The sequence below is a fragment of the Vidua macroura genome, chromosome 3 (assembly GCF_024509145.1).
Source record: "Vidua macroura isolate BioBank_ID:100142 chromosome 3, ASM2450914v1, whole genome shotgun sequence".
Taxonomy (NCBI): domain Eukaryota; kingdom Metazoa; phylum Chordata; class Aves; order Passeriformes; family Viduidae; genus Vidua; species Vidua macroura.
The window spans coordinates 96,183,613-96,207,545 of NC_071573.1; the positions used below are offsets into that span (position 1 = coordinate 96,183,613).

Here is a 23,933-nt window from a genome sequence, read left to right on the forward strand (position 1 = left end):
GTTTGCATTTAAACTGCCTATTGGAAATTGTCCAACTAAGCTGAAATCCCAAACTATCTGTTGAAATTATTTGGTGAGTTCTAGTTATTCCAGGACATGTCAAGATAGTTACTCCAAGTCAAGGACTACAAGATTTTAAGAAATATTCAGGGATTGCACAAATTTGAATGGTATTAAATAAGTAGCACTGCTGAAGCTCTGGTTCTGAGTGTCTATGTAACCTGTGTCAATGATGAAACGCACAACATCTAAGCATCATAACTTTTATTTTTGCTTGATATAATTTATTATAATACTCTAGAGATTTGAAAGCACTTGATTGTTTGTTAGATTTGGGACTCAATTTAAAAAAAATACTGCTTACTGCTGGATTGATTTTTATTTTTAAAAAGTAAATTAGCCAATTCTCTCTCTGTACAGATAAAAATACTTGTGATGTTTTTTTGTTTGTTTGTTTGTTTCCTGCATAGTTGTTTATGTTTTTAAGACCTAAACTTTTATCATGATTATTTCAGGCGATTTGTTGCTGCCAAGTGACATATCTAAACATTAGGAAAGGGCGAATATTATGGTTGCTAATTGAATAAAGAAGATGTTGGACAATTAGATACTATTCAATTTGACTTCAATCCCTGTAAAGAATAAATAAATAAATAAAATACCTGTGTGGAGCAGAAAGATGACAATTTACTGCCCTGATGGATTTTTCAGTAACAAAGTGTGACAACCAATCTAATTTTCTCTTGTGAACATGTAACATATCCTGTGGTGTGTGACAGGAGGTTGCTGCAACATATCTTGATTCCAGCAAGGTTTTTGACAATTTCTGACATTAAAATAGTTTAAACAAGTATTATACAGATTTGGTTGTACAGATTTGGTTGGATAATCCAATATTAGGTAAAGATGGCTCATTTTCAAAACTGTCATATTGACTACAAGTGCTGAAGAGGTGACCTGGTGCATTAATAAAAGTAAGCCTACTAATTTTGGAGACATTATGCTTTAAAACACCATGTTAAACATATTAATGATCTTGCTATATTGAAGAGTGAGTCTGAAAACCAAGATTGAAGCCAATTACGAAACTACATATATGCAAGAATAATTAAGTACATGTAAAAGACTGGGAAAAACTAAAGAGGTTGTTACTGCAAAATACTTGATGGTTATTTAGGGGGGATAAATTCTTTTAGAAAGGTTTGGTTCATCCACCATTGTTTTACTAGAAGTCAGAGATGACCCTATCTGCAGAAGCCAGTCACATAGAGAAAATATGAAAGACAACAGGTGGCTTATTTTTATGGATTATTATTACCATACCAATTAATTTATTATCAGCAGGCTGTAATCAGGTACAGGGTTGACCAACAGAGACCCGAAAAACTTGCATTCCTTTGGTTTACCTAATATTCCTTCTTTCCCCTCTTTTTACCCTTGCAAATAAGGAATTCACCAACACTTCCCTGCTTCTCCATTGGCCCTTTGTTGTGGTGTGTTTTCATTTATTATTGTTTTTAATAGTTGGTTCTGTACCCCCCTCCTCCCCTGAGGCATTGGTTCAGTCCCTGCTGTCAGTCCTCCCTCATTCCTACCCCTTGTTCCAGAGGATTCCCTGTCATTTATGTATCCCTCGATGCTTCATTTGTTTAGTTAGACTGTTCCCCTCCCCTGGAGCTCCCTATTGGTTTAAACATTGCAATCCCCGCCTTATGTCCCTCCCTGCCACTCTGCTATTGGTTCCTAGTCCCAAGTTCCACCCTAGTCCTGTCCCTAAAATCCCACTGCCCAGGTTTGTGCCTGGTCTTTGCCTCTGCTGGATATTTGATTTGTGGATGCTTTGCATAATAAACAATTCTTGGATAAGCAAGTAAGGCCCGTCTCATCTTTTCTATGCTGATCTCTCGGCGTCTGCTTAGGAGATTCGGGGTCCCGGGGGAGGCGTCACACCCCCCTTCAGTCGCTCACACCCAACACGCTGCTGCGTGCCACTGCGGCTGTGCTGCATCAGCCCTTATTTGTCCTGATTTTTACATGCTCATTTGGTTCTTTGAGCCTTAATCTGCGATACCACCACAGCTGTCTGTAAATCAGTCCCCTTTTTCATTATCTTTTGGCATTTTTCACCCATTATTCACTTTCTTTTAGTGTATTTCACCTTCTGGTTTACCCCCTTATTGATGTCTATCCCCTTGTTGGCTTCAGCTTCAAGCCAACTCCTCCCTTCACATCGTCATGATGTCCAGCAGTTTCCCACGCTGTTACCTTGTGAGTTTAACATCAGGCCAGGCTGGCTGCTCACCTGCATGCCAGAACAACCACACCTGCTCAGTGGCTTTTGAGAAAGGCAAGCACTGTGGGCTGTACCAAAACCAGCTACTGCAGAACATGCTAAGTGTTCCTATTGCTGTAAGGCCTTGGCAGGAATACTGTCTCTGATTTTTTGCACTATGCTTCTGAAAAAGTATTGAGCACGGGTTTTCTGTGGCCTCTGTGCATAGGTTGAAAGAAATACAGAAGTATGAAAGAAATACTCAATAATGATAACTTTTTGCTCAGAGAAAAACATGTGAAAAGCAGCAAAGAATGATATCACATAAACTACATATCCCTGTTCATGGATTTTTGCTCCATTTGTGAACTGAGTATGCTTTTTTAATTCTTCCACTCTAAGGTGAAAATCATTTGAGTCTTTAGTGGATAGGGCAAAAAAAAATCTTTAATAGCGATTACAGTGAGACTGATTCATTCTTGACGTGAGAAATAAAGTGCTAGAATAGATGATTGAGAGAAAATAGGAAGACTCCACTATAGCAGAGGTCCTGAGAACATTAAGGAAGCATTTTTTCAGAAACAAAATAGGTATCAGGGCTACTGCATTTTTGAGAGGGTGGGGTAGTAAGTTTTTCAGAAGCCACTTTTCTACTCTGTATTTGATAATTATAAAATCATAATTCTAAATAAGAAACTTTTCAAATATGAAGGGTTTATTCATTGTTCTTTATAGCAGAACCACTGCTGCAGGTGTGCCATGAACATGTTTGCCTGGCTTCATCCTGCAGCATACAAGAAACCCTGTACCTACTCTTGAAAGACCATTTTTTCTTCCTTCTCTTTCTTTTTTTTTTTCCTCAGAAAAGAGCAAAATGTTTCAAAAAATATCACATGTAGTAGTAAAATTACTTTCTCCTAATGGTTAGTCTGGGAAAGTTAGGTTCTTGAAGACTACAATTTTACAACAACTTAACACCTGTAGAAAGGGTGCAGGGCTAAATTCCTTTAAGCATAAAGAGACTGCATAGAGATAGAATTGAGATATTCTTTGGATTTTTGACTTTATTTATGTGGGAGGACAGTGTTTATTTCCTAATGAAATTGCCTTGATTTGCTTCAGAGACTTTTTCTGGCACCTCAGATCCTCAACTGAAAAAACTTTAACAGAAGAAGAACCACTTAAAAGCACTAAACTTTTTAACCCCTAGTCAGCTGATATGCAGTGCTGTGAGGTATATATACTCTGTGAGATAAACAGCTATAGTTTGAAATGGTTTCTTCTTTATTTTTCCACTTGTTGTCATTATTGTAATATTGCTAAAATACAAAGCAGACATATAAGAAAAAAAAATTGTGAAGGATGTGAGTTTTCCATTTTTCTTTAGTTTGGTTAGTTCCTACTGCATAAATAGTACTTCGCAGCTGCTATAATATAAGAATGCGTAACCAGTAAGGCAACTTACTGGTGATAGCTGTCTTCAAGAGAGATTTTTGTGCTTTGGATCCTAACCTGAACAAGAAGGCTGTAATGAGTAAAGGTGAGAGATCTCAGGTCCAATTTACCAGCCTCCTGTTAAAACAAGCAAACAAAGAGTAGAAACTATTATTGCTATCCAAAAGGACTTGTAATCTAAATTTTGCCCAGGCAGACAATGTCTGGGAAGATACGTGAATTCAGGTGCATACCTATCTTCATAGTTCCCTTCAGCATAGTGTGGGTATGTTGCTATTTGTGATGTTCAAACTGTGCCCAGCTTGGAGTTATAAATTTGAACTAAAGCACAAAGAACACTTGTGTCATAATTTCTAAGTTTCTCTATACTTTGCTCTCTAGAATATTTCATTTTGAATAGTAGCCATTCAGACATAATTGAATGCAACTGATGTACAATGGAAAACAGTAATGTGATATATCAAAACTTACAGCATTACAATATTGGTTTTTATTTTTATTTTGCTTTTAGTTAAACTTTATGTATGTGTAAGGACTGCTTGTCCCCCCTCCCAGTCCTTCCCCAAGAGCTGTTCTCTTCAAAATATACCATCTACCACTTGTTTTGGACAAGACCCCCAAAAATTATTTTAGATGCCTCAAGATTTACTTCTGTTTGCTTTCTTAATTTGATATAGTTCCATTGTGCCTCATGGTATGACACTGGTTCTTAACTTGCAGGTCAGTCTGGCATCTCTTGTAGACTCTTATCCCACTTTAATTACATAAGTGTATCTGTCTGTTCTGACGTGTCATACATAGACATCTACTTGATTTTCTTTCTTCAATTCCCTCCTGAGTGTTTTGCATCATTTACTTTTCATAAGTATTTAACTATAAGTACTATATACAAAATGTACTCACTGCTTTATTAAATTTAACACATTAAATTTCCAGTCATTGCAGCATCTAGATGCTTTATTGCTGCAGGAAAACAATAAGTGGAAATAAGAACTTTCATTTATCTGCTATGATTGGATTACATTTTGTTAGTGACTTGTTTTATCTCCTTGTAATGAGTGCCATTGCTCATTTTCATCTTACAGGAACTTTTGGAAAGTGTATTAGAGCATGTTAGATACTTAATAATATATCAATGATCTATGGGTAATTTTCAAACAGTAGTGAAAGCAGTGCTGAGAAGAGAGAGTTTGTAGTATCATGCCTTATGAACACTCCTGAAAACTTCAAATGGCAGGTTTCAATCAAAAAACAGAGTATTTCTTATTCCAGACTAACATTCCCAACCACGTACTAAGATCAAATTAAAATCTCAGTAACCCCATAAACAACAGACAGCTTGTAATTAAGTACCAACACTTGTTTGCTTTTGTTCCGTACAGATTTTGTTGAACTGAATAATAATTCTTTCTTCATTTCTGAAATCTAAAAGACCCAGTCAATAAGAAAGATATGTAGAAAGTAAAAAACCCTACCGTCATACTGGATATCATTCTTTTTGTCTGTGTTATTTGATATTAAGACCCTGAAAAATTGAATGTATAATATCATTGTAGTAGACTAGCAACAATAATATAGTATTTTTTTTCAGTAATGCGGTGTCTGAAAATCCTGTTTCAATGCTTTTGCTGACTACTATAGAAACAATGTTTTGGTGAGAGTTATTCAATTTACAGAATAGGAAATCAAGAACTGGAAGGGCTACCATATTTATTTTGCTGTTTCTTAGATAGCCTTAAAATGTTAGTGCTGGAGCTCAGTAGAACAGCATGGAGAAAGATTGTCTGGCTCAACATGCTGATTTATTATTTATTTATTGATAAATTGATTGACAAAAGACATAATTGATACATTAAATACCAACATTGGAAAACAATTTGTGAGGTCTTCATAATATAGGTATGAAAATTCACCCATCCTATTAGCTAGTGCTTCGGCATTTCTTCCCCTTGTAACCCATTACTGCCTGTAAGTGTAGCCTTAGTTGAAAATGAGCAAGCTGCTCAGCAATACTTGTACATTCAGATTGGTGATTCACTCTAGATTTAAGTACCTGTTTCAAGAGCAATAAATTCCTCTTAATGTATGCAAAATTGAGCCTGGAATGTTTATGCTTTGTTATTTTTCAGTAAAGACATTCATGTTATTCTGCTACCACACAATGGCATTCTTATTTATGGCATTCCTTTATAAATTTGTATTTACCTAAAAAAGGAAGAATGCAATTTTACTTCATTTCATTTTTTCTTAGCATTAATTTATCTGGAAAGCAAAGGCATGTATTGCAACACTGCTAACATTGTGTAACTACTGGATTTGATACCTAATTCTTTGAAAACATAAATATGATAAAGCATATATGAAAATGTATAAACTCTGAAAGACAACAAGTGTGACAAAGACTTTGACAGTTGCAGACGTGAGCCTGATGAAAGCTATTTGATTTCAGATAAATCTAGTGATTTGTTTAGAGGTATTTCTTTAGAGGTATGTGTAATAGAAATATCAGTATGCCCAAGTTTTGACGTTGCTATGGATAAGGTATTATGGTTTCCATAAACTACTGAATGACTTTGGTACAAGTAGATTTTTCTGCTGGTTCAAATGAGAGTCTGCTTTGACCTGTATAGGTGGCTTTTAAAGCAGGGATTATTTCACATAAGGTTTAGACTACCTGTACTACAAGTCTCTTCAAGTACTTCTGACACGCTGGCATTATACTGTATGCTTCAAAAATATGGAAATGGTTGTAAGGCAGATGTGAAGTAGATGATGCATCCCATGCTACTAAAACCACTGAGAAAGAGAACTTTAATTTTCAATTATTTTCTTTTACAGGTCATACATATGGGATGGGTAAATGAGAGACTTGAAGGAACTGATTCATCTCAGCTCTACAAATTCAAGTTTCTGGCCCTGAAGGGTTCATCCTTCTACATTTTCAGCACTCCACCGGTAAATAAATGATATTTTTGTATCCATTTCATTGTAAATGGAAACCTGTTTATTATGTCTGGGTTTGTTTTCCTTTATCAAGTGAAGTTTTCAGCTGAGATTTCAATGTAAGTTAAAGTCACAGATGCCACTAAATTTCAAAAAGCTGTAGATATTTAGCCTCTTTCAAGGTCCTCTGAAAAGCTTGCTGTATGTTTTGTTTTTTGAAGTTGTCAAGGTCAGGTTTTATTTTGGTTGGTTAGGCCTAATATTTCTTCCCTTATTTATTTTAAGGTATTTTGTAGATGTAATGAGTTGAGAGTTACTCTGCTTTCTGAAAGACAAGATACATCATGAAATAAACCATCCATACAATTGGATGATACTTGTGGATTTTTCACACAAGCAAGGGATCAAAGTGCTAAGTGTATAGTTTGAACAAGTCTTGCTTTGATAATTTATATACCTCATAACAAGAATTCTGTTTCATAGCAGGTGCCTTATCTAATATTTTTCTAAAACTTAATTTAGAAGGGTGAAATGGAAATGAGCTGTAGAATTCTAAACTGTTTAAAAGAATTACCCATAATTACCACATGGTAATATTTAATCCTTTCTTTTTTCTCCAGAAAACCTTTGCCTTAAACAAATCATAAAAGAATAAAATGTGGACTTAACATGAAATTTCAATTATACAACTTGCTTACAGTTTTGCTCAGAAGTTGCTCGGTCTCCCAGTTTTGTCTGCTGGTCCAAAAAAAATCTGATTCTTTATATGTGTTCTCTCTGCAGTACTGTTGGGAAGTACATACTTTTCAAAAGTTATTTGTGAACCTCAATGAAATGCAATAAGTAAAATTTCACCCTCTCTAAATGGAAATTATTAATCCAATGATTCCAATTAATTTCAAACAATCTGAAATGGCCAATAGTATTCTTTTTAAAATGAGACAACACATCTGGGAAAAGCAGGGATTCCTCTTCTAAAAATTGGGGGTTTCATATGTTAGGCAAGGGAACTAAAATTTGATTAAATTACTACAATTTAGTTAAAATGTGAAAACTATCTAGAAATATTAAACAAATAAATAATACACCACATGAATGATTTTCCTCTATAAATTTTAATTACTGTTTTCAGACCTATTTCTAAGGCACATTTTTGATGTAATTAAAATTGTACATCTATATGATACTAATTTGGGATAAACTACTTCATTTACCATTTTCAGCACTCTACTAAGAACAGACAGTTGGGGATGATTGGAAATAGAAATTACCTGACAGATTTTTTGTAGGAGCCTTGGCTTTCAAAAACTGAACAAAGGGGAACCCTTTGATCAATGTGTTGTGTCACCTCAATACTATGATGCACCAGTAAATTTGAAAGAGTCTATAAATCATAAAATTTGTTGACCAGTTTTCTTGCTCTTTTAACATTCCCCAGATGTCTCTCATCAAGGGAAAAACCCCCAAAAACTAAAGACCAAATTCACAGTTTCCAGCAACCTCCTATCTGGAGACCTCAAACCTGGATCTCAAGCCACACTTTGAAGCTGATTATCAGTCTCCTGAGGCACCTCCAGCCCTGGCTTTTGTTGATGCTCTGTGGCTCACTCCACAATCCCACTGCAGCCCTGCAGTGCAGCCCTGCAGTGCAGCCCTGCAGTGCAGCCCTGCAGTGCAGCCCTGCAGTGCAGCCCTGCAGTGCAGCCCTGCAGTGCAGCCCTGCAGTGCAGCAGGGCCAGTCTCGGGCTCCACAGCCCTTCCCTGCGCAGCCATGGTCACACAAGCCAGGGCCACCCCGGGGCCCGTGTCCAGGCCCAGCCTCAGCCTGTCACTGCTGCCAGGGATTTGGCTGGTGCCCAGAGCTGGGGCTGCCCCAGTCCCCATGGCTGCCCTGCTCCTGGCTGGGCCTTGCTGGGATGGAGGTCACCACTTCTTAGCAGCCCGTGTGGTTTCTTACCTGGGGCTAAAGCAGAGCTAGCACAGCCGTGTTTGGGCTGATGCTGAGCAGGGCTGGTGCAGCCTTTCCATTCTCACTGCTCACCCAGCAAACTCCCTGGGGCTGGGACAGGCTGTGGGGGACATGGCCCGGACAGCTGATTTAAACAGAACAAAACAGATTTCACGTACAATGAAACATGCTCAGCAATCAAAAATGGGGCTTGGTCTTCAAATGTAGCCATTGCTTGGAGAATGGCTGGGCATTGGTCTGCTTGGGGTGAGCACTGAGCAATCACCTTTACATGCATTGATTTCTTCCCCTTTCCATCACTTAGTAAACTGTCCTCTTCTTGCCCCATGCATTTTCTCGATTTTGCTCTTCCTGTTGTCTCTTCCATCCCATAGCAGGGGGATGGGGAGCTAGTGAGGGGCTGTGTAGGTGTTCGGTTGTGTGACAAGGTCAATCCACTGCAGGGCCATGAGTTGGGACCTGTCTGGCAGGGACCCTGCCCTGACAGACCCTGGAGAGCTCCCGTGGCACTGGTTCTGTGGCAAATGTCCCGGCTCTGTAGATGCAAACACAGGTCCCCAGACAAAACTGTGCATAAAGCTCTTGCACTGTTTTAAGAGATACTTGATGCTACTGCTCTTACCATTGCTCCTACTGAGGTTTGGGTTTTTTACTATTTTAAGCAGAAAAAAAAAAAAAAAATTGTTCAATCACAAAAGTACAAATGTTTCAACACTTGCTTGATCTTTAGAAGATACAAGTTTAATATATTTTATTTCAGAAATGGTGCTATTGTTATTTATATTCTGAATCAATGTTGCATATCAGTGTATCAAAATAGTGTGCACAGAGTAGATGACCTATAAATTCTACACTTATCTTTATTCATATTTTTACAATTGCTTGTAAAAGGATGTAGTACAATTTCCACTCTTTTTCTATTTCATTGTGTGCAAAAGATGATGTGAATGTAAATACAGCTGCTAATTTTCATAAGAATGGGAAACATAGTTATACATGAGCAAGAATAAAGAAGATTGTGGAAAAAAGTGGATATTATACTATGAAATAAATCACTGTTGCGAGTAATATTCTATTTATATGCTATTTCTACAATATCACAGATGGTGATTCCAAGAATGTAGAGGCTTCACCACAGAAGTAAATATCAAGAATCATGTGATTAACAGAGAAGGGTCTTTTTGCATCCCTGAAATGGCTTATCTGATTGTATTTAAGAAATTTACAGATTTCATTTACACACTGCTATATTAGAAATGTGACCTATTTCTAAAAATTGCATGTCTGAAAAACACCACTGAACCAATAGAAATTATTCTTGTGTCAGTTTTAATATACAAGCAGTACTTTATTACATTCTAAAAGCATCTATAAAATTCCTGTCAATTTTCAGATATTGGAAAAGTTCTAAATTCATACCCCAGAAGAAATTGAGGGAAAAGTATTCTAAATTGTCATTTAAAATCAAACTATTTTTTATATCTTTGAAAATTTTCAGAAAATAATTTAATGTTTTTATGGAATATGGGCTAGATGGAGGGGAGATTTCTGCTATTTGATTTTTTTATGTTTTCCTTATAGTTCATTGTGATTTTTACATTAAAGTCTTTAAGTAACCATAACCTTAGATCTGCTGTGTAACCCTTAATTGCAAAACTATCTTTTTTCAATGTGATTAAATAAATAGCACTGAAGTGATTTAACATGAAGGCAGGTAGACAATCACTGCATGGGTGGCTTAAAATTTTAAGAAAATAATAATAGAAGACTATTGTGAAAGTAACAGAAATAGTTCCACATCTGACAATATAGAGAAGCTTGCACAATGTAATTAAGACAAGCAGTGTTTTTAATGCTGCCGTGTAAGTTCTAAATACTAAAACTATATATTTTTTAATTTTTCTTGTTTTTTTTTTTTTTACATTCAGGAGTGAAGAGACCAGTGAAATGAATTGCTCTTTACCTAGAAGTATTTAGTCCTGTCCTTAGACCTTTTTAGTACTTCTAGGCAGGTTGGATGCTTCTGCTTAATTCTCAGATAATGCAGCATTTGCTGTATTCCAGTAATAAATACTGTCAGCACTTTAATTTTTTTCTTTTACATTTTACTCTTTATTTTATTATATTTGAATAAATATTTTTAATATTTTGGGGGGCTCTGGAGACCTATAGAATCAGATTCTGTGCTCAGAGAAAAAAGTATGTTATGTTCATTTGATTTTAGTGATTTTTGAAGTATGATTATCTTTTACATTCACACAATATTTCTTTATTTAGTGGTGATCTCTGAGCAGACATGAAAGTCTTTTATGCCTTTTGCTGGTTCTCAGCTTCATTTCTCTGCCTCTGTCAAGGCTGGGACTGAAGGCACTCGAGACAGTATTTTGCGTTCAGGCTTAGGTGTTCATTTTTCATATCTATGTTACAGTCTCACAGGCAATGAGTTCTGCAGTATTTCACTAACAAGGTGCAAAATGGCTATCTTTCATTACTTGTATCTTAAGGCTAAACTATCCAATTAAGAAATGACACCTAAATTATCTTCACTTTTAACCCAATAACTAATCACTCAAAATCCACAATGCAAATTTTCTGTCCAATTACAAAATACCACCCAAACCCAGAAGGAAGGAAGAAGAAGGTAAAGAAGAGGGACCAGCCTCTGCCCTAAAACCTCCATCTTGCTCCATATATATTACTATGTTCTAAAACCTTTAAGTTTTCTACCCTGTCATATTGCACACTTCTAATCAAACTACACACCCATAATCCCAGTGCTATCAGTCAACTTTGGAAATCTTCTCCACGGCCTCAGGTCAAATGCACTGCTCTCCTGGGAGTCAGAGTCTGTCAACACAGAATGTCTAAAATTCTCAGCATCCAGAACTACAATGCCTAATTTACAATTGCAGAGTTCTCTTCTAGGGAGTAACTTTGTGAGCTAATTGTTTACTGCATGTGTGTGTCAAAATGAGTTTAACTTTATTGTTTTCTCTCTATTTTAAATCATAACTTTTTAAAGAAAAGCCAGTGATTAACTCACATATTTAATGGTAAGTATATTTGGAATATAAGTTGGAACTGATGCTGAGATTACCTGATGCTGAGTCTGTGTAAAGCTAGATTTTATCAGTTTGTTTATTTTCAGAACTCCACTGTAATGTCTGTTTTTAAACCATGAGGAATTTGCAGAAACTCATGGTAAAGTAAAAAATACTTCTGCAACACTTGGGACTTTTATAATTCTATGTACCTATTTTAGTCTCTCATTAGAGACTTAGAATTGTAATTTCAGATTCCTATTTTTTGTAACCCTGTTTGGATTTATTATCTTTCTGATCAGCTCAGTGTTACCAGTGAGCTTACAAATGTCTTAATTTTGCAATGTTCCTGAAAGGATTAATATAGCTAAATGTCTACAGAACCAAGTATTCAACACATACTGCACTGGGTTAGCTAAGAAGGTGGTCTGCCAATAATATTAATAACAACATTCAGCTCCTCTTGGTCATAAATTCATATAGTAGACAAACACAAATTAAAGTAGAGGCTTACTGAATGCTAATTGAAACTCTCATGTATTATGACACTGTTTCTGAAAGTGTCTGAACTAAATTCATATGAATACAAGCATGTCTCATTGAGTCATCTATTCTGAATATAGCTGTTTGAAATGCTTTGTCAAATGCTTCATAAAAAATAATAACGCTGTCCTGCCAAGAAATTGCAATGTATAGAATACCTGCAGGAGCAATTCCAAGGGGAAATAATGTGAAAAACTACTTTATTGTCTAAGAAATCTACTTGGGTGTCTCATTTATCTTAGGTAGTTATTACCCAGTTATTACATGTGTGATGATGGATGACCTGTAATAAACTGGAACATTCTTTAAATCAAATGAAGGATACTGCAATTTTCATGAACTTTCCTGATTATTTCCAGCTTCTTGACTAGGAGTATATGGTTAATTGTGGGTTTTTAAAAGTACAACAGTCTATAACAGTAACATTTTAAACTTAGACATGCTATGATAGTTCTGATAAAACTATAAATAATGCCAGCTGCCTGTTTAGATTTTAGTATTCCATTGTAATATGTTTATTTTGGCCTCCTTAAAATTCCTCTCAGCATGTCATTTGTGTTCTGAGCACCTTGCACACAGTGGTATTCAGACTGTTTCACTCTCTTAAGTATGGTAGCCTTTCTCTGACATACACAGGTAAAGAAAACCTTGGCTTATATAGGTGCCAGTAGTTGTCACTGTCACTGCCTGACTCTGCTGAAAAAGTCATATGTGGTTACACAGCATCAAAAGATGAAAGAGATGCGTAGAATAATGGGAAGAAGTCTGAATTACTCAGAGTGAATTTAATGGCACAGCAGTGTCACCTTCATTCATCATTAATAGTGCAAAGATCCCCAACAGTTAAAATTAATCTTCAGGAATCAAAATGAATGATATGAGCAAATAAAAGTCCATTCATATCTCAACAGTTTTCAGGTCATAGCCCATGTCACCAAAGCCAGTTGTATAAACAGGAAATGAATCAGTGCTTATGCTTCTATGTCCAGCCACTTACAGCAATAAAGGGTTCTCCTGCTGTTAACTGAGATGGAAAAGATCCTTTCTCTTTGAGAAACTCAAGACCAAATAATGAACCAGCCTCCATTCTACTCTAAACCTTATTTTGCAAGAAGCATGAATATCCCTTTGGAGGATCAACAGTAATAGGGTAAAACATGTATTATTTAATTATTTTCTTTTCAAAACAGCCATCAAAGTACAAAATATTTCCCTGGAAATAAGATTAAACAACGACCTGCAGTGCTTACTCTATTGTGAGACTGTTTAAATGTACCTTTCTTTATGACAGCTTTATAAGTCCTCTGTTTCAATTGTTTCAAATCTTAGGTTATTTCTTATTTGTACAATAATTAAATTGCAAAACTCAAATAAAATATTGAATGGACTTACAAGAAGATGAATAGAAATGGAAATCTAAAAAATAGAAAGTTATATCTTTAAAAAATGCTACCTTTTAATAAAGTGATGGGAGGACAAGTTAGTACCTAAACCAGCTGACATTAGATTTAAATTTGAAAAAGTTTAAGTAGTTCTATGTGCTTTTATCATGTAGTTTTAAAATTACCTGTATATAGTATTTTGAGCTTTAATTTTTGAGACATTGCTCATAGTAAAACAAAGTGCATAATCTGTTTTGTATATTCTAGTGGATGTATTGTATTCAAGTGATGTTTGCCATTTGATTGTTAAGATATAGAAACTATGAAATGGAGAATCCTAGAATGTGCTACCACACTAGAATGTGAGTCCCTCTATATCCTGAAAAGATGTGGCGCTAGAATTTCTAGAGTACTTCAGTTCCATTTCAGTAGGTGATTCATAATGTCTAAATTTAATCATTTAAAAAAACTAATCTAAACCTAAGAGAAATTAGGAGAAGGTTAGATTATTAAGAATTAATTCAGATTGTTAAGATTAGAGAGAAACTAACACCAAGTTCACATTACTTCTCCAAAGGACTCTGAAGTAACATTTCATAACTAAAAGAAGACCCATTATAGGCCTGTAAGTGTTGCAGTGGTTTAATTCTCATCAAGTTACTACAATTCTGTTTAACAGTTTAGAATTTGAAGATACTTGAAAATTAAACTTTAAAATAAATTTTAAAAGAGGTAAAACATGTTGATATATCCATGCAAATCATCAGAAGAAATACTGTTTTTAAAGGTGAATTATGTGCTACTGTGAACACAGAGAAAAATAATGTTACTGAATTTCATAGCTTTTTTCTAGTTAAGTTTCATCCATATAAACCAGATGTTTGACAATGAGTTCTTTATGTTAATAATTTCAATTTATTTTTTTCTGCTTTCTTCTTTTTGGGTGGTGTGTGGAAATAGGACAAAGCTGTATAAGCCCTAGAATTTTAAATTATCCAAGTTACTATTAAAGTTACCAAAATACTTATTTCCATATGCCAAAAGCCTTAGAGGTCCAACCCAGTCAAATGCTTCATCTATCTATGCAGCCATTCCTGTGCATTCCCCAAGAGCTAGGATTTTGCTCTAAAAGATATAAGTAAAAATTATTTCTATTCCAATTGAACTTTTCCTATGTGTTAAAAAAAAAACAGATTATCACATCATATAATTAAGCAGAATTTTGGTAAAAACTTCAAACATCATTCTTGCTATTCAGATTTTAACAGCCTGTCATGTCAACATGATTAGGTAATGAAATCAAAAGAAAACAAAATACAGGTGTTTTCATATTATTGAACACACAGTTGTTTTTTTTTATTATTATTATAAATATTTCAGTCACATAGTCCTTTTCCACTTAAAGACTAAATATTGAGTTATTGCCTCCCTAGTGCATGTAAACTCAAAACTCAGTTTAGGAACACATCTTCATCTGTTGATTGTAAGATTTTTTTCGTATTGAGACATTAAACTGAATGACTCTGTGTTTGAGACTGAGTTCTCTGTGTTAACATCTTGAGAAATAAAAATGCTAATGTAACTAAGAGATTACAAAGACGTTTCCATCATACTAGGAAAAGAAAAAATGAAATTATTTAACACCTTTTAATTCCTGTTTCTGTAAAAATTTAATACTATTTGACAGTCTTGTCTAAATACTGGATATTAAATGTAGTGATGTGCCTGTATTTAAAGGATCCAGTAGAATAACGATGGGTGAAACCTTTTCATTTTTTTTCATCTGAACATGATTTTCAAATAAAAAGTGTGCTGATAATTTTTTTTATATTATAGGTGAGCACACTAGACTGGGTACGAGCTGAAAAAATCTATAACCTCTGTGAGGTTCTATTTAAAATTCACAAGGTAGGTTTCCCAATGGATCCAGTGATTTTATTTAGTAAAGAAAATTTACCTTTTCCTGTTGATGATAAGCTCAAATTAATCTTAACTAGTATTCAAATAGTTCATCTGTTGTTATAAAAAGCTATTTGCAATTGCTAGTGCATTAGTTGTGCAAGTATAAGAAAATATGGAAAACAGGTTTAAGCTCCAAGTGAGCAAGTTACTAACATGTTTTCTTATTGAAGAAAGTTTTCAGTATTAGAGCTGTATGAAGTATCAGTAAGACACATAGCGCAATGATATTAGTTTTTCTTAGTGGGTCAGATTTTCACGCAAACGTGATGAAAAATGCTCTTGCTGTAATTCTTGATCCATATAAAGATATTTTCATTTTAGTAACTAAAAATGTAAAATTATGTCCTTGTTATATCATATGTATTGATAGTTGTATCAAGTATTGTAGTGTTTTTCTCTTTATAAAGGGCAATATGTTGGGTTTGTTTCCCATAGAATTAATTTTCTTCCCCCAAAGTCATGTTTTCTGTCTAGCTTGTCCTGATTAAAAATTTCCATCAAAATATTAGCACTTTGTGTAAATAATTGACTTATAGAATATATTGTCTAATAAATTGCATCAGATAGATTAATTTTCTTCTCCAACAAAAACAAAACCTTTTCAGGTGACATAAGGCTACTATGAGAGCCTATTTGTCTACGAGAGAAAGGATATTTTCAGAAAAAAGAAAAACATCTTTTCAGATAAAATACTATTTCAGTGAAAAAATAAAGCTCATCTCTAGTTCTCACCAGCTGCTGCCCTTCTCTGCTGTTTCTCCCTTGACCACGCACTGATGTCGTGGAAAAGGCAGGTTGTTGCTGTTACCTGTAATAGATCCTGCACTGAAGCAAAAGTGTGTAAGGTTTTTTATTTGGTATTGGTGGGGGGTTTTTTGGTTTGGTTTGGTTTGGTTTGGTTTGGTTTGGTTTGGTTTGGTTTGGTTTGGTTTGGTTTGGTTTGGTTTGGTTTGGGGTGTGTAGGTTTTTTTGTGTTGTAGGGGTTTTTTATTTGTTGGGTTTTTTTCTGATGCAGGTTATTCAGGGCATGGGAAAGAAGTGTCTGGTACTGCCATGCCAGGAAAACAGTAGTCCTGGAGTTAGGACTAGAGCTCAGCTCCAAAGGCACAGGAGAGCCATATACTTATAGGCATGGCATTATTTTTGTGTGACCATGTCTCCAGCTGGGAACATATGGGCAAATTCAGGTCCTGCCCGTCACTAGCATACCAACAAAAAGTAGATGTTCTGTCACAGATCATTTATTGAGTCTCCTTCATATTTTTTATAATTTTGCTTTTGGTTCATAAATAAGTCAGGCACCAATGAAATAAATACACATTTAGCCTTTTGGGGAGATTTTCCTGTGGCTTGGGTTTTGGTTTTGGTTTTTCTCCTATTGGTGTTACTGCTAAAACTCAGTTCTTCCTGGAATATTGTGGTAATTTCAAGGATATTCTGTCCTTCTGCAAATTCTGCAGTACTTTTTCATTAAGAAAAAGAAGTTGGGAAATAAACTACTCAAGATTCAACTCTTTAATGTTCTTGACATTTTAGTAAATGAAGGCTAAATTGCCAGTCTTCATGAATACGTAAACTAAAGTGCAAAAGCTCAAATTGAACTCCTTAACCTCTTTTGTGTTGATTCTTTGGTATAAATGACAATGAGACAAACAGAACAAATCCAAAAAATTGTAAGAGATTAAGGTTTCTACATTAGATATGATAGAGTTATGTTGTAAAAGCTGCCATTTGGGGAGGGGCTTCTTAAGATTTTCAGAAGCTGGGTAGAACTAGTGCAAAACTGTGGGACAGTGTGTTATTGTATCTTCTCATGAAAGGCGGATTCTAAGGAGACTTGTTCTTGTTACACACCTAATTGTAAGCTTCTCATCTATATTTATTATGATGCAAGAGTTAAAAATGGAAAATAGCAATCCAATATGAAACTTAAATTTTTAAACAGAATGTTTCATATATTTTAGATTTGGGTATATGTATACATACATATAAATACATAAATATGTGAATTAAAATTCACATATATAATATGCCCTTGCATAATTCTGTTCATTTGGTGGCAACAACCAGATGATTTGAAATGTAATGTGTTTATTCTTATAGCTTGCCTCATAATTCAAACTCTTACTGTATATCCTGTACATCTTTAAAAGTCATTTGTCTTAAAAACATTTTATTTTCTTTTATTGTCTGGTATTTTCACATGTAAATTAAAAAAAAATGCTAATTTAGTAGTCTACAAGCCAGGATATGCAGCACTGAGTCTTGAAGCAGATGTAATACCTGTTACTCCATAGCTGCTGAACACCAGAATATATGCAGGAATTTTGTTCAACTTCCTTTTCACCAGTGCAAAGGAGTGTTTCAAATAATTGAGCTTCATCAAGTCTATTCTCTGCTCAGGTAGTTGCAGGGCCAATTTTGACAACACAGTGCTTTGTATCCTGGTGGCAATATGTGTAGCTCCCAAGATGCCCATGAATCATTGCTAATTCTTTTGGGGTTTCAGTCTTTTCTGCCCGATGATATCACAGAGGATAGGGGATAGGGAAGGGTTCTATCTGATAAACAGAAAAATAAAAAATATGTGTAATTTGGAAATTCAGGCTGTGAAAGTACTTAGATGTATAAGTTGTAGCTTTTTAATTTAGTTTTCCTCTATATTTATATTAATCAATGAAGTCTTGAAATATTAGGGAAGTTTCTTGTATTAATTTGTTTACATTTATAAAACATTCTATTGCAGGTATATTTTTTATTATGAAAGTTTAATGTACAGTTTCTCTTCTTTATCTTGAAGGTGATAGCAGGATCTTGTTTCAGCCTCCTTGTAGTTACAGAACAGCATTGACAGTTATCGGAGGAAATGCTCATGTTGTCATTTCCAGAATTAACCCTGGGATGCTTGATAAATTACTTCATTCCTTGGGGTTTAGCATATTGGAAGCCAAGTAGAATGGAGAAATTATAGTCTCCTTTAGAGCTGGTACACAGCTCCTGGAGTGTATTGAAACATTCAGGGATTTTCTTCTTTTTTCACTGTAAACAATGTATTTGTTCAAACTCACTTTAAATTATACATGTATTGCTTAGTTAATTTTGACAGTATTTTGGAACTGCAGTAGTAGCTTGGATTAAAAGATAGTAGATAAAGCAAATAAGAAGCAAAGAGATAAGCTGTCTTTGACATAATTATTTAACTCCTAGAACATTTCTTCAACATAATTGTTTACATAATGGCATAGTATGTCCAAGTACCCATCACTTACAGAAGACAATGTTGCTTTAATTGTTTGGTTTTGCCAGATGAAGAATCACATACTAAAACATATCTTTCAGCTCTGGCTTGCTGATGATTGCTGGCTACAAGCAAACTTGTATTTAGGTATTCACCAGGACTTCGATCTTGAAGACCAGAGGCCATATTGTTTCAGTGTAATGGTTGGACATGGCAAGAGCCACTATTTCAACGTAGAGCTGGGCAATGAATTGGCAGTGTGGGAGAAATCATTTCAAAGAGCAATTTTCTTGGAAGTTCAAAGAACAGGGGTAAGTAGTGAACAATTTAAATCATTTAATCTGTAAAGTAAGTATAACAAGATTTAAAATTCTTTGTGTGGTTAATAATTGCATTTAATTGATGTCCTCCATGACTAAAGATCTGAGTATATTCAATATGCTGAAGTGCTGAAGACTTCTGAAAGCTTCATCATCACATCAATATTCTTCTGTCAATGACTGTGTAATACCAGTCAATGAGCATGTTATGACAGATTGAAAACTGAAAGTAATCATTTGTAAGTTGACCTTGACTATTAAAAACTGGAAAATAATACATTTTACCACTGGAAAACTCTCAAGAGTTTATTTAGTACAACTTGAACATTTTCTTCCAGAAAACTAATTTTTTTCTCATATAAGGTAAATATGATACGTGTTACATAATGCTTCTATATTCAAAGAAAAAATATTTTGCTCTTATATTGTTAATTGTGACTTGGGATTGTCCTTGTTAACATTGGAAGAGTTTGAAGACAGTATAAAAGTGAAAAGAAGTTTGTAATAGTCTTGAATTCTGAAAATTTAACACCACATTATCACTTTCTGCTGGCTAGTAAATCTAAATCCATACTCTCAAGTGAACTGGACAAATGTTATGGGAGTGTAGGCATTGACAGTATAGGCCTTCTCCAATTAAAAATATATTTACTCAGTTTAACATGAATGCAAACTTGATTTGGTGCACTCAGGTTTGCAGTGTCCTGTGGACCTCCTAAAAGCATTTGAAATACTGACAACACTGATCACAACATTGTATTAATACAGTTTGCAAGGAGCAGGAGTCCTATCACAGGTGGTTAATCAGCTCATCTAAATTTCCACATCTCTGGGATTCTAAACAGGTTTCTGGGTTCTAACAAGGTACTTAGAGCCCTTCTATTTGTCTCTAGACTGAAGAAGGAACAAAAAGATTTTGTAACAGTTCCTAATCCTGAACTTCTGAGAAGGAATGCAGTTCTTTAGGAAAAAATTGATCCTCGTATGTATTATCCATATAAAAACCAGATAACATAAAATTAAAATTAAGTATAACAAGCATGGAGATTAGCTGGCTCTTTATCTGATTAAATTTCTGAATATTTATTGTTAAATCTCAAAACTTGCTTTTCCTTTATATCCTTAAAATTAAGGAATGATTTTTTGCTTGTGGAATGATCTTTTGTCATTTGAATTGGTCATCTAGACTCATTCCACACAAAAGACATTAAATTTCCTGCAGCTGTGGTTTAACCTATCTGAAACCTCCAGGAAAGTCATTCAAATAAAATCCTGATTACAGTGCTCAAGTCTCCATATGTGTTTTCCTGTGTCTTAATTTTTTCTTACATAGTTGGATACATCCAAATTTACAGCAAACTACATCATTAGAGTTCAGAATAGAGGTCAGTCTCCATGCTAAAAAGTCTTTTGACTGCACTATTTTCTTTCTTCCTTCAAAGCATAAATTCTGTTGTGAGTGCCTTTCTTTTCAGAATGATGTCAAGAGCGGCATGAATGAGGTGCAATTTAACATTACATAGAATATATCAAGTCATAGAAAAAGAACTGGCATTCCAGTATCCAGAAAATTCAAGCTTGTCACTGGTATGTCAGTGTGTAATAGTTCTCCCTTTTGGAGAATTTTGGGAATTATTTTTTATTCATAAATGATTGGGCAAGATTCATTGCAGCTGTTGGATTGCTTTGTGCCATTTCAGCCGTTCTTATTTAAATGGGGCTTGGTCCTGTTTGCTGTCGAGTGTAGTTAGGCTCTTGCCTATGAGTTTTTGTTAACCTTTTCCTGTACATACCCTTTGTACTTGGTGTTCCTATAATAAGAGCTGTATTTCTGAGAAGATTCTGTCCTTACACAGTTTACAAAAAGAAATGCTAAGGTGCCGTGGTCCTTTTGAATTTTATCTGCCCGTGTTGTGTGATGTTTTTTACATTTCTTCAGCAGCAACAGTAGATGACAGAAAGAATGCAGTAAAGCAGGAAGAAACACTCCTCACAATATTACTCCCCTTTCAGCTATCTTAAAGCCCTATTTCAAGATGGAATTGCTTACAAAAAGTTTACCAAGAAACTCTGAAATTCAATGACCCTGGTGAAATTAATCTATTTCCACATAATAATAACAAACAAACAGATGTTGAATCCATGTACTAGAAATACATGGGTTTTTTTCCTAGAAAAACTATTGTATATACTGATGGCATAACTTGGATAGATGGGGGCAATAAAAATGCAGTAGAAGTAAGGCAGAAAGGCAATTGAAAGAGAAAAAGTGTTGTTAAAAAGTATTTTCATGAGGCTAGTAATAAAAGTCAGCATTGCAATGGTGGAAGATAGGCAATGAAATCCTCTCAGTCATATCTTGAAGTTAAATCATTTCCTGCAAATCCCAGCAAGAATGCTTGTTTCACCTGGAACATCCTAAATAGTGCAAGGTGAATATATGATGCTCAGATTAGGTAATTTTTCTTCAGGGTTTTTTTTCAAGATTTTTATGGTGTAGAAAATCTTCAAAAATAAGAGACTAGACATTTTCCAGAACTCTTACTAATTCTTTGACCGTTCAGGTTGGTCTTGTCAGTAGCATAAGATATTATTCCACATTATTTTCAATGTTGTCTTTTTTAAATTTCTCAATCAGTATTCTTCCTTTGCCTCAGACTATTTTTTCCAAAGGAAATTATTTTGACTCATGTGAGTCTTGGATATGATTATTAAATTAATGCAGAAACATCTCAAAGGGATGATTTGGATCAGTTCTGTTCAGCAGGAGGATGGAGGAGAATATTGGAATAGTGGACAGAGGAAAGAATGACAGTAATATATTTTACTGTCAGCTGTAGAAAAATTGGACCCACAGTTTTGTCATCTTGAAAACTTGTACATGTAAGCTTTGTTTGATGGCTGGAAGAGGACAAAGGAGAGAAAACTTCTTTACAAATGAAAGAATTCTCAGGAGACTGAAAAAAGCCATGCAGTGGGAAAACAATCTACCACAGTGTGTCTAAAGTACCTGCAGCTGGTATATAGTGATAAGACATGGTTACATATGCTCCTCACTAGCAGTTCTAACACAAAAGAAAGTTTTCCCTAAGTACTTCTAGCTGTAATGAAGATGCTGCAAGTTCTTTCCAATCCTCATACAGCTGAATAACCTACTGTATTGAAACCATTTGCATTGCTGGGGCAAAAAAATTTGTTTAATATGAGTTATTCCAAGAATTAAAATAGGCTGTATTCCATTCAATTATAACAGAATAATCAAGAAGTTTTGCTGCCTCATTATTTTCCATGCTTAAAGGTAAGTACTTCTAGTTAACTTCTTTCCATTTTGTTCCATGATTCAGTGACTGACATTGACAGAGAAATAAACCCTTGAAATATTTTTTTTTTCAGGTCAGGGATATGAATGTATAGAGAAATATTAGCTGTGAAATTCATATTCCTGGAATGATACAGGGTCCTCATGTGACTAATATACATTATAAATAAAATAAAATTAAACAAAGCAAGCAAAGTAAACAAATGCAGATTAATGAATGTTGAAAGTTATTTCACTTAACACAATTGGAAATCCAAAACCATTTTTAATGAACATAAATGTATGATGCATTTTTCCTGTGTTGTCCCTCTTTTAAAATCAGTTAACATAAATCCCATATTCTGTGGATGTTTTATGTTTTTGTATACGTTTTTAGCATGTCTTTATTTTCCTAGGAGTTAACACCAAACCATTCTCCATAGTAAGACTCTTGATGCTGCATATATGACTCAGAATCATTGTGACTCAGAATTGCTCTCAGACAGATTATGTCTGTTCCTGGATGAAGCAAAAATAATTATTGGGAATAATTGTGCATGCAGACTTAGAGCTTCATTTCTATAGGATTCCCACATTAGACTTTTAATTTTCTTTCTAGAAATACTGTGCTGCTAAAACACCATGATGAGAATTCCTAAAAAATTAAATACTAGATAAGCGCAATTGATAATTTTGTTTTGTTTTGTAAGTAAACATTAATCACTTTTGCATACTACTTATTCCAGCTAGTCACTGTTTTTCTCTGTGAACTTGAGTCTTCCATGCTTAAAAAAGATGACAGATATGAGAGTGACACACCTTACTCAATGCTTAGTTCACCATCTTCCTGTTCCACTTTTAACATTTCCCCCTATGCGCTGTGTGTTCTTCAGGCTGATCTGTACAAAATACCTAAGGAATCCACAATCACTTATTGATGATTGAAACCAACCAATCAACCAAAAAATCACATAACTATTTTGAAGAAGTGGTTAACTCAATAACCTTTCCTCAGCTTTAAATGTCTTTGCCTTTTTGCTTGATGGACTATCTTTCAATAATTATCTGGTCCTGGCTATCTTTGGAATCCTCTCTTCTATTCATCTTTTTCATTTCTTTATAATATATTGTTACTTATTTTGCTAGTACATCAGTTTGAATTAATTTCTAATGTATTCATACTATTTTCATCTGAGAAAATGAAGTTTCTTTCCATGAAAAATATATTGTTCATTGTACAAATCCTTTCAGAATACTGTTGACAGGTGTTGATTTTCACCTCTTGGTTTTCTAGTAAAGATTTATGGATTTAAAATTTTCTTTATAAAACTTGTCCATATAATGCTTCCTTCTCATTGTTCCTTATCAGATCAGGAAATAATCTGTGCAGCCTCCTCATTACAACACCTGCTTGCTGTTTTTTCTAGACTGTTACTTAATTTTAGATTAATATCTTTATTAAAAATCTTCTTAAAGGCCTCACTACAATTAATTTAAGACACAGAGAAGT

At 34.6% G+C, this 23,933-nt stretch overlaps 1 protein-coding gene across 1 annotated transcript in view; it reads left to right on the plus strand.

The window, feature by feature from the left end:
- SNTG2 (syntrophin gamma 2) overlaps positions 1-23,933 on the plus strand; it is a 132,105-nt gene that overhangs the window by 86,338 nt on the left and 21,834 nt on the right. The window contains exons 15-17 of the mRNA XM_053973308.1: positions 6,566-6,682; positions 15,442-15,513; positions 18,907-19,116. Of these exons, the coding sequence (XP_053829283.1) occupies positions 6,566-6,682; positions 15,442-15,513; positions 18,907-19,116 (399 nt within the window). The remainder of the gene's footprint in view (positions 1-6,565; positions 6,683-15,441; positions 15,514-18,906; positions 19,117-23,933) is intronic.